This window comes from Periplaneta americana, chromosome 8, assembly GCF_040183065.1.
Source record: "Periplaneta americana isolate PAMFEO1 chromosome 8, P.americana_PAMFEO1_priV1, whole genome shotgun sequence".
NCBI classification, from domain to species: domain Eukaryota; kingdom Metazoa; phylum Arthropoda; class Insecta; order Blattodea; family Blattidae; genus Periplaneta; species Periplaneta americana.
The window spans coordinates 23,240,912-23,253,055 of record NC_091124.1 but is presented as its reverse complement, the minus strand read 5'-3'; the positions used below and the strand labels follow the sequence as shown (position 1 = coordinate 23,253,055).

At 34.4% G+C, this 12,144-nt stretch overlaps 1 protein-coding gene across 3 annotated transcripts in view; it reads right to left on the bottom strand.

Moving 5' to 3' along the window:
• The window catches only part of LOC138704579 (eIF-2-alpha kinase GCN2-like), a 73,007-nt gene that overhangs the window by 30,447 nt on the left and 30,416 nt on the right, over nt 1–12,144 (bottom strand). For all 3 annotated transcript variants that reach the window (XR_011333371.1, XR_011333372.1, XM_069832625.1), the window contains exons 10-11: nt 7,818–7,984; nt 4,166–4,340 (exon numbers count right to left, since the gene is read on the bottom strand). Coding sequence is in view for 1 of the 3 variants with exons in the window: in XM_069832625.1 (XP_069688726.1) it covers nt 4,166–4,340; nt 7,818–7,984 (342 nt within the window). In the remaining 2 variants the exon portion in view is untranslated. The remainder of the gene's footprint in view (nt 1–4,165; nt 4,341–7,817; nt 7,985–12,144) is intronic.

Sequence of the window (12,144 nt, the reverse complement as noted above, 5' to 3'; positions counted from 1 at the left end):
AATAATGCTGATATTGACCTAAAATTAAACAACTTTAACCTATCTGCGTTCAGATGTAGATGCTATTCAAACAGACTTGAATAAAATTTATAACTGGGCGTTAAAGCATAGGATGAAAATAAATGGTTCTAAAAGTAAATCTATAACATTTTGTAAAACCCGAGAGGAAACTGGTCTTAATTACGAATTCAGTGGTGTTGTAATTCCGCAAGAACAATGTTGTAAATACCTAGGAGTGTATTTAAACTCCAAACTTTCTTGGGGAGAGCATGTTGATAATGTTACGGGTAAAGCATGGAGGGCACTTCACTTTATTATGAGAATCTTGAGAAAGGCTAGCCCCAAATCGAGAGAAATAGCACATCTAACTTTAGTGCGACCATTAATGGAATACGGAACTACATGTTGGGATCCCTATAGAATATATCAGATAAATTCAGTATAGGGCAGCTAAATTTGTTAAAGGTAAAAGAGAAGATGAAAACGATATGATAAAAGAACTTGAATGGGAAACTTTGGAAAACAGACGTACGAAAACTAGAATAACATAATTGTATAGAGCACATCTAGGTCAGAAAGCATGGTTAGAAAAGCCAACGTACTATGGTAGGAACGATCATGATTTTAAAATCAAATGTAGGAAACAGAAAATGGATGTAGGTAAATTCTCATTTTTAAATAGAACTATAAATGATTGGAATGACCTACCTGCAGCGGTCTTTGAGGGCTGTCCTTGCATGAGGAGATTCAAGGGGAGGTTGTAAGCCCTATCCTCGCCGTGTTAAATTTAGCAACTTCAGATACACTTATCTCAGAAACTATTCAATCTACATCTATGAAAATTTGCACACCTGTAGTTGTGATCTTCCTTAACCTACCGACTTTTTCTTAATTTATTAGTTCAGCTAAAAACCGAAAAATGTTAACTTTGATCCAAATCAGCTTACAACCTCCCCTTAAAAAGTTGTGTATAAAGTGCAAATTAAAATTAAGGTGACATTTAAGATTTAATTTTTTAAGGTGACATGTATTTATTTAGCCTGACGAGTTACTTCCTTGGTTTGAATTGTAAATTATTTAAAAATAGCGTGTAAGAGGGCCTTAGACTAGAAATGTTTAGCTTAAATGTAGTTCTGTTTATAAGTATGCATAAGGGTGTAATTATTTGACTTATTTGAACTGTTGTATCAGTGAAGCGAGGTGAGTCAGTGAAGTTATGGTTTTACAGTGCAGTGAATAGTTCCGATCAGTGATAATTTATAGCGTCAATGAAATGTGTTCTATAGTGTCAGTGAAATGTGTTACAGAGTGTCAGTGAAATGAGTGCCAAAGTGTCAGTGAAATGCGTCATAGTGCCACTACAGTGAGTGAGATGAAAGTAAAGTGAAAGACTATTGAAATTTATGTAGGGCCTATACATAATTATGTAGGTTGTATTGTAAAATTAAGTATTTTATTTATGTTTTATTACTATTGTGTTAAATTGCATTGTGTATTCTTATTGTATGTGTATTGTAAAATTGTATGTGTATTGTAAAATTGTACTGTGTATTGTAAATTTTATTGTGTATTGCTTATCATTTTATTGTGTATTGTTTATATTGTGTATACCACTGCCATCGGGTGCTTGCCCACTTGCAGTGTAAATAAATACATATATTACTTGCAGTTGACCAAATCCAATTGTCAGGATTGGGAGGATAGGAATAAAAAAATCCAGCAAACTCTCGATTATCCGTGTATAGATTATGCATGCTCCACTGAAGTTCATTTTATTTAATTTTTATCACGAAATTTTGAATGCAAACGAACTCACTTTGGAATTCGAGTGCATGAGTTTCAAAGTGACCTTGGAATAAAAATAGTCTATACATAACAAACCACGTCTTTCCACTTCATTTCCTGATGCAAATCTGATTTTAACATGTTCATAACACTTACATGTACATTACTTCAACTGACGACCAGACAAAACATTTTTATTGATTGGTTGAACATTTTTTGTAATTGGTCGCAACAATCTGTGCTACCTTTATCTCCGGAGTATGTTCAATAATGAATACAAAACACGAATGTTATGAAGTGCAACAGTTTCAGTGTAATTAAAATCGTGTTGTTCCATATAATCTAGAACAGTATCAACATACTTCAAAGCTTGCTGTTAAAAGTGTATTGAAAGTGTTAAATATCTGACATAATATTGCAATTTTAAACACAGTAATGTCTAATACATAAGAAGGCTCTTTCTGCAGTAAAAAGTAAAAATCGTATTATCCGTGTTTTCATTTATCCATAAGTATATATAGCTCGCAAGTTGATAGCCTAAAAATCACAGAAAAATGACATCTAAAATAACCTTAAAAATTTCTGAAATTATGACATTAAAATAAAATTTTAATAGTAAAATACAAACAAAATAGTATACTTCCATCTATTGATAATACAATACATTCTCACAAAACTCGACTGTAGCAAAAAACTGTCTGCTTTGTTTTACTTTCGACATTTTTATGTCTCCACTTGTGTGATACAATATGCTGACTGTGGGCACTGCAGCTGCAGTATTTGTTCTGTTGCGTTGAATGAGGAAGCACTAACACACATGATCAGGAGTCGAGGCTGATGCAACCATAAGGGAAATTCTTGTAGGATGCAATGAAATTGCGTAAACAATCTGCAATAGGTTCTCGAATATAGATTGTGGCTACACTGTAAAAAAAATGTCTGTTCATAAGCAGAAAAGGGCAAAAATGCAACAAAAAGTAGCACATTTCCTAAAAATTACCAATATAAAATGAAAGGCCGAAAAATGCAAAATAAAAGTAGGCTATATCATTTCGTAAGGCGACATTAAGATATACAGATCATACTAGGAGACAAAGAATAAGGTAGAAAATAGGAAAGATTGGAGAAAGCTAGGTTTGCAGTGAAAGACCTGCCCTTGGACAGAACACTGAATGAATGAATGGATGAATGAATGAATGATTGAATGAATGAATGAATGAATGAATGAATGAATGAATGAATGAATGAATGAATGAATGAATTAGTTCGTGTTGAAGTAAAACGAATTTGTATTGTATCCTGCATTGTCTGTGATGTCTCAGAAATAAAATGATATTTCATCAACTTCCGAGTCCTATCCTTAAGGAAGCAGCATACCTTTATTTGTGTTTGTATCAAGAGGACATTTAAGCAGATGGCAGTATGTTAGAGTTCGTAATCGTATTACTGTACTAGTCAGGTAAGTTAGTTTTGCATCTGTCACGTACGCGCGCATGCACGAACACATATACACATACACAGATATCTTCTTCTATTTTTTTTACAAAACAAAGTCCAGTCTTCTTGGCTCTTTCTTTATTCGTTAACAACATCTTGTGGAGAAACTGTGATATCACGAATGCATGTCAAATAAAGTGTTATGTATATGTACGTAAATCATTTAGGTGAAATTATAGATAACGAAATTATATATCAATGTTTAAAAATTCAGTAAAAATGTTACAGCTTATCACTTTGAGAGGGGGGGTTCGGACCCGATGGATTTCCCCCCCTCCAGTCGGTGCACCTTGCCAAACCACTGCATACCGGTAAAGCATCATGTCACAAACATGTTCACGTCTGAATATTTCTGACAAAGTAAATATTATTCAATGTCTTGAAAATGACACAAATATTAAAGATATTGGTGTAGAGTTTATTGCAAATGAATACAGGCAGCAGAAATGAAGTTCTTGCGTCCAGTGGCAGGATGTAGGCTAAGGGTAATGAAGAAAACAGGAAAGAACTAAACAATTTCTCATGAAATGAAAAACTTATAGAATACAGAAGTAAATGGAAGGAACATGTAAATAAACAGCCTGATAACATCGCCAGAAAATCATTACAATATGTAGTGAAAAGACAGAGAACTTGAAACACCCAAGATCAAGATGGTGGCAACAATACCTTAAAGCTGGAACAGGAAGAAGTGCTTAACTGCTGTATGAAGATAATGGTATTCATCAAACTATTAACAGAGATGATTTTATGCTTTTTCTTGCTATGATTCAAATACCGTAGTTCTCTTTTCAAAACAAAATAATAGCTCTTCGGAAGGGTTTTTTTCTATCGTACTGTATAAACAATGACAATTTACAAGACTTGTTGCAACTGCAAGTACCTGTCTGAAGCAAGAGCCCACGACGTATTTATAAGCTGTGCTCTTTGGGTTGCAGAGCGTGTGATGAACTATTTCCTGCAGTTTTGCTTCTTCATGCTTTGAAGGAGGAACACAGCCTGAATTGAGAAGTCCCAAAGATGATGGCCGCTTTGCTGGATCATGATTTAGCAGCAACCTTGGAATAGAAAAGTATGCCAATTCATACACTACAGACTAATATTCACAATTAATGTAAACAAGTACATTACGAGTGCTATAATTCTTTGATAAGAGAAAATGAAGACCTATATCCTTCATTCATTCATTCATTCATTCACTCAGTTATTTATTTGTCTATAATAGAGCAAAATCCCAATTACAATAGAAAGTACAAAATATTTCCTTTTTTTTTTTCTAATGGCTGGGTACACTGGAAAAATTCTTCATTGACCCTTTGTCTTCTGGCTTCCCAATATCAGCCCATTCAGAAGTGCTAGATAACAATGAACAGCGACTAAGGTGACTTCTATCCATTTCCTCCTGTTGATCACACAGTGTGCAATAGGGGTCAAACAAGATGCCGATCCGATGGAGATGCTTCGTCAAACAGTCATGACCAACTATTAGGCAAAAGGCTTCGATAGCATTCTTCCTGGGCTGTTCGGATACACTGGAGAGTTCACTGTACCAATGCTTGGTGAAAGCTCGTTCTGTTAGTCCGTAATTATATATGCTTTTTTTTATTTTAGTAGGTTATTTTACGACACTTTATCAACATCGTAGGTTATTTAGCGTCTGAATGAGATGAAGGTGATAATGCCAGTGAAATGAGTCCGGGGTCCAGCACCGAAAGTTACCCAGCATTTGCTCATATTGGGTTGATGGAAAACCCCAGAAAAAAATCTCAACCAGGAATCGAACCCGGGCCACCTGGTTTCGCGGCCAGACGCGCTAACTGTTATTCCACAGGTGTGGACTTACATATGCTTCTTATAGTGTTCCGTGTATAGTGTTTGGAAGAGTAGTATGAGGTCTTATGTGCACTATTTGTAGAATCTAAGATGTCAGTCTGTTCATTGCCATAGATTTGACAGTGTCCTGGAATCCATTGTAGTATTGTTTTATTTATAGCCTTAAGTTGTTGTAATATTATCTGGCAGTCTCTGATTTCTGAAGATATTGGAGAGTTGAATGGGCATATAGACTGAATTGTGGCCTTTGAATTAAATAGAATGACGGCATTTTCAAATGAGTCATGTTGATAGGTTAACTGTTGAAGTGCATTATGAATGGCTTCAATCTTCCCATCGAAAGCTGACCTCTGTGATCCGATGGGTCCATAAAATGCAAATAGGTCACTCCTATACTCCTGCTCCTGCGTTAAGACAACCATTTTGGAGCCATGCGTGAAGACTCTTAGTCAATTTTCTTCTGGATATCTCTCATTGATGGTTTCAAGAGCCAGGAGTCGAAGTGTTTCCTGGTTTGTATCACTTTTGGCAATGGTTTCTAGCAGATTTATATTAAACTCTTGTTGATCCTCTAATGGGTTTCTGGGCAGTTCGAGAGGCTGGGGGTCATTCCTTAAGTTATATTTAGTCTTCAGGTCTAGTGTTTTCTGAATGAACCCATCCTGTGTTTTCAAGTTCCTTGGCTTGTTCTTGCAAGTGCTCCAGAATTGATAAAAAAAAATAATAGTTACTTATACCATAAAAAATACGAAACGATAGATAAATATGTTGTTGTTGTTGTTTTCTAATGCCAGGCGTTTGACAATAAAGTCATTTGACCTCTTACACTCCAATATTTTTCAAAGATATTATCATGACCAGCCAATGAAGCACAGATTTTGAGGTGTTCCGAATCCATTTCTTGGTTTGAGTTGCACAATGGGCAGTTAGGGGACTGATATATTCCAATTCTATGCAGGTGTTTAGCAAAACAATCATGGCCTGTTGCCAATCTAAATGCAGCTACAGACGATTTTCGTGGTAAATCGGGAATTAACTGTGGATTTTGATGCAGAGAGTTCCATTAAATAGATATAAATAGAAATTAAAAAATAAAGGAAGAGAAATAAATGCAGATACAAATACAAAATAGGCCTACAGACACATGTATAAATACAAAAATGAAAAATAAATAAATAAATAAATACAGGTATAAATACATGATGTAAAATGATCATAGAGTAACAAATAGGTAGCAAAATTATTTTAAATCAACTATCTTCAATATTTTAATAAGAAAAAACTTACAATTAATGTAAGAAATGCTGAAATATAGAACCCATATTTTACATAATTCACTGAATTTAGAACACATTTTTAACAGTAATAATTGGCGATGTCTTGAATTTGATGTTTGAGCCTTAAGTTGGATTTGTGACTATTTCTCTTAATATCCAGTATATCACTGAATATTTTATACAATAAAAGTTACTCAGCAAGTAATCTGTGACTGGCAAGAGACATTAGATTAAATTTAGTAAATAGAAATGAGTGCACCAGGGAAGAGACGTCGATGCCAAAAGATCTATTCTACGTGAAATCACCCATCATTCAGTGGGGAGCACTAGCTAGTTTAAGGAGTATTTTAAGAAAGTGAGAAGAAGGGTAAAAACAGAAGTGTTCTGATAGAGAGGCAAATAATATCATCTCTATCAGTCATATAGTTCAGAGAGGAATGCCGACTCATCATTTTCTAGTTAAATGTTATGTTTTATTTAATGACGCTCACAACTGCACTTTCTTCTTTCCCAAACTCCTCAATTATTTATAACTTTTTTTCCTATAATTAACACAACACGTTTACTTTTGACAACTGTATAAGACATTTTGCACATAAATTGTACAGTACAGCCACTCAAATAGTACGGATAAGGACTGAATAGTACACGAGTTTGTGGAAATTCTTGGAGTAATTTCTTTAGAAGCAAGTAGTGATTATTTTACAAGTAACTATTTCCGTTGTCGACAGCGAAGCATTTCTACTGCATACTTTATAATAAAAGTAAAGGTTTGTAATAATCTTCTGTAGAAAAACTATATAGAAACATAACGTACAGTACTTCATGTATTTTTCTGCAGCAAAAAGAAAATAGGAGTAAGAAAAAATCGGATAATCCGACAATCGGTTAATAGGGTGACGGATAATCGGGGTTCTACTGTAGTAGCTAATCTGTATACCAGAAAGTGGTACATAACACTGGCAATAATGTTTAAAACATTGCAAAGAAGGTACTAACAATGTCAACGTTGAAAGTTAAAGTGTTATTCTACATTATATTTACATTATTTCAATTCCAAAGCATCTTCAGATATCATAACCCCAATTGCTGATAAGATATCCATGTTTGTTTAGTGAACGAATCATAAATCAAGCAAGCATTTTCGTTTATTAGCTACTACGGACTTGACTGCTATGCACTATGTAGCTTTGGATCACGACTTCTGATGTCACATCCGGCTTTCTAGACAAATATCTAGTTCATTTCAGCTGAAAATGTAACTTTGAGACACGGCCTTAGTAGGTATATATCAAACATACTTCTTTTACAGTCACCATATTTCCTGTTGTATAATCAGTCCTTTCTTTTTTCACAAGGATTTAATACAATCTCTTGCATGAAATTCAACAATGAAGCAACAATTTAGTAATATATGGTACATACTTTATTATATGACACTGCTGAGCATTTTTTTCCATGGTGAAGTCAGGAGGTAGAATGATCTGACGGTCACGAAGATCTTTCAAAATCTTGATTCGTTCCATCCCTGTTGAAGGTGGTGGGTAACACATCTCGAAAAAAATTACACCTAAGCTGTACATATCAACTTTCTGTAAACAGAAGAAACAGCATAATATTGTGTTACAAACTTATCAATGAAGGAAGTATTCCATCACTTCTGGGATTAGACAAGTGAGTTCAATATTACTTCAATAATCAATAAAAACACTGAGGTATTAAAACATATGAATGACTACTATATTAGAAAAAAAAAAAAACAAATACAATATTATGTTGTGTAGATGAAGCTGCTACTCGCCCATAACAAAGACACTTAAAAGAGCCCACCGGTATGTCATAAAAAAAAGTGACAAGGGGATTCAAAGGATCCTGTAATTGTGTCTCTGTTGATAATTGTTGTGATATTTAGATGTTACATGTTATGTTTTAGTTAACGACACTCGCAACTGCAGAGGTTATATCAGCGCCACCGGTTGTGCCAGAATTTTGTCCCGCAGGAGTTCTTTTACATGTCAGTAAATGTACTGACATAAGCACACTTAAATGCCATCGACCTGGCCCAGGATCGAACCCACAATCTTGGGCATAGAAGGCCAGCACTATACCAACTCGCCAACCAGGTCAATTGATATTTAGATTTTTAAGGAATTTTTCCTTATTTACAGGGACTGTGAATATGATTGAGAGTGAAATAAATTTAATGAAATTTCATGTATGTGTCGTATTATTAATGATTATTTTCCTTTACTTCTTTGTTGAATATATACTATAATATATTTGTACAAGTATTTACAATAGATTTACTGTGTTTTATCTGAATGACACGTCGCTAGGTAACTGATGTCAGAATAGTGTGATGTACCGTAGAATGGGGTGAAGTGATACAGGGAGGGTGAAGTGAGACGCGGGAGCATCTATGGAACGAAAGTGTCATAGTTTAAAAAGTAAATGAATTTGTTTGAAAACTTCTGTTGCCATCTGTTGTCAACATATTGTACTTCGTTCTGGAGCAAAGCTATATGCAGTTCTATACTCTTTGGATGAATTAGTTGCTCTGGAAAGCGAGGTTCAAATCGCGGTAAAAACAAACGCTCTAATTGTCTATCGGTTTTCTACGATGTGAGCCACATACAAAGAGTGTTTGTTATTTTCAGATACGGTATATATCACTCTTTAGAAATATATGAGAGATCTATATGTTATATACATTATAAATATACTAAATTGCTATATTTCGTCAACAGGCGTTGTCTGGGGTGAAGCAAGAGGAGTAGATTCTACTCCTCTTGGGGTGAAGTGATACAGCAGGCGAGCGGCAAGAAAATGCCGCGAAATTACAAACGAGCGCCAGGAACACGACCAAAATTATCTCTCTCGTTAATGTTTTCAGCTAAAACGTTTGTAATAATTACGTGATGTACATTTTCCTTTATTATTGTGATTTTTTAAATTGCCATATGCTTTCATTAATTTAAAATGTCATTCCTTGGATATTTCATTTTTAATGTAAGCTAATTTTAGGCCTACATCTCTCATTTTGGGTTGTATTTTATGTAATATCTCGTTTATGTCGGTTATTTAAGTTTGTGAACGGGAGAAGAGTTTGGGGCAGAAGAAGATATCAGATGATAGACGACATTAAGATAAATGGATCATATGAGGAGACAAAGAGGAAGGGAGAAAATGAGAAAGATTGGAGAAAGCTGGGTTTGCAGTGAAAGACCTGCCTTGCGCAGAACGCTGAATGCATGAATTAATTAATTGAAGTTTATTTTAAGCTAAAGCTTTTCTAATAATAATTACTAGTGTGCATTTTCTCAAATTAAATCTGTGTTTCTCGAATTCTTGAGGAATTGTGGAATATAGATATATTTTTTAATATTTCTCTTTTAATCAAATTTTGAATATTAGGGCACTAAATTATCAGAAAAGCCTAGGAAATTCATGAAAAAATAAATGTTGTGTATTACAGCATCATTTCATCATTTATATAGTCATACTTGATGAAAAATAATGCATGTATCACTTCACCCCAAACGAAGGGGTGGAGTGAGACACCATTATATTTTTAAATAAATAAAAAACATCTATCCAGTCACAATAATTTAAATTTATTTTGAGCTAATAATAATTACTAGATGTGGATTTTCTCAAATTAAATCCGTGCTTCTCGAATTATTCAAGAATTGTGGAATATATTTTTTAAATATTTTTTCTTTTAATCGAATTTTGAATATTAGGGCACTAAATTATCAGATAAGCCTAGGAAATTGGTGAAAAAATAAATGTTATGTATTACAGCACCATTTCATCATTTATATACTCATACCTAATGAAAAATAATTCATGTATCACTTCACTCCAAACCAAGGGGTGGAGTGAGACACCAATATATTTTTAAATAAATAAAAAAACAGCTATCCAGTTACAATATTTCGGTATGCAATAAGAAACTAGAATACAAGATCCATGTTTTTGTTGCATGAAACAGAAATAAACACACATTTGCCAAAGATACATGTAACTTAAGTTTGAAACTGTATCACTTCACCCCATTCTACGGTAACTTATTACCGTTGCTAAGCAACTGACTTCAGAATAGTGTGATGTAACTTATTACTGTTGCTAAGCAATTGACTTCAGAATAGTGTGATGTAACTTATTGCCGTTGCTAAGCAACTGACATCAAACGTTGAAATTTTCGTAACATATTATTTTACACTCGAGCATAAACGAATCGCGTAAAAAAATCGGAGAACATGGATTTAATTTTTGAGAAATATTGAATAGTATAGGAAAGAAGGAAGGCCTATGGAGTACGTATTTTCTCACATGTGACAGGAAATTCGTGAAATGATGACGTAAATGAAGGCCTGCTCAAACCAATATCTAAGGGGATCATTAATTATACGTCCATGCTGGGGGAGGTAATGAATATATTCCAAACTCTCTTTTGAACTCCAAACTGGCAGAGGTTATCATAATCAAATGAATGCCACAAATTAAAGGAAATGGTGGCAACAACATCAATGTGAACCAGCATACTAGTTCACTGGTAAGTTGTTTTTTTATATTTTACCTTAGAACCAACGTTCTTATTTGGCACACATGCATGAATAATGCACCACTGCTCCCTCCCTTCTCCTACAAACTTTCCACTCAAACCCCTGTTGTTGTGATGTTGCACAGAGACAATCCAAGAATGCATAGTCTGTAAATCCATTTAAAAAAAAAAAAAAGCGAAATCCTTTAAAAATAACATAGATTTTTACAAAAAAAAAAAAAAAATAACTAAACGAAAAACACAGGTCCATACACAGTACATAACTTGTATACAGTAGAATCCCTTGTATCTGGCAAATACGAGACAAACCTAGTGCCAGGTAATTGATTTTGCCGGTTAAATAGAAAACAATTTTATAGGTTATTTAAAGACTTGCTGATACACTCGTGCAGAAGTGCTGCCATCTTACAATTGCTGTTTTCAAACCTATCTAGATCACTGAGACAGTGAATTAGCTGTTCCACCATTTGTCGAGCAGGCAAGAAAGTACATATTATTCACGTAATAGCTAATATCTGCACTGGAAAGTGGCATATAACATCGGCATTTTGCGGTAAAGTCACAGTCAGTATGAACATGCATATCTACAGGTGCCATAGCACAGAATCTGGCTCCCAAGCAACAGGTCAAGATCAGCCAGTAAAATGCTGCCCACAATAGCAGAAGCAGAAATTGATTATGAAACCTTACTTACAGTATACAGAGTGATTCGGATCACCCGTAAGTCATTTATTTCGGAAACTAGTGCGTGGAAATTTTCGAGACAAAAATATTTATAACTAAACCACATGTGAACTTTCACTTGAGCTTGATTTCATCAATCAGCTCTAACAGGAAGTAGGGTCAGTGACGTATCACTTTAAAATTTCAAATGGGAGTCGGGGTTAAATAGGGTACCATTTGATAGAACTCTTCAAAACAAACAACTTTCGTAGGGAACGTTTTTATTAATTCCTGCTGCTCTTTCAATGAGAAAACGTACAAAAAGGCAATGGGTGATTCGGATCACCCATAAGTCATTTATTACGGAAACTAGTGCATTAAAATTTTCGAGACAAAAATATTTATAACTAAACCTCATGTGAACTTTCACTTGAGCTTGATTTCATCAATCAGCTCTAACAGGAAGTAGGGTCAGTGGCGTATCACTTTAAAATTTCAAATGAGAGTCGGGTCAAACAGGGT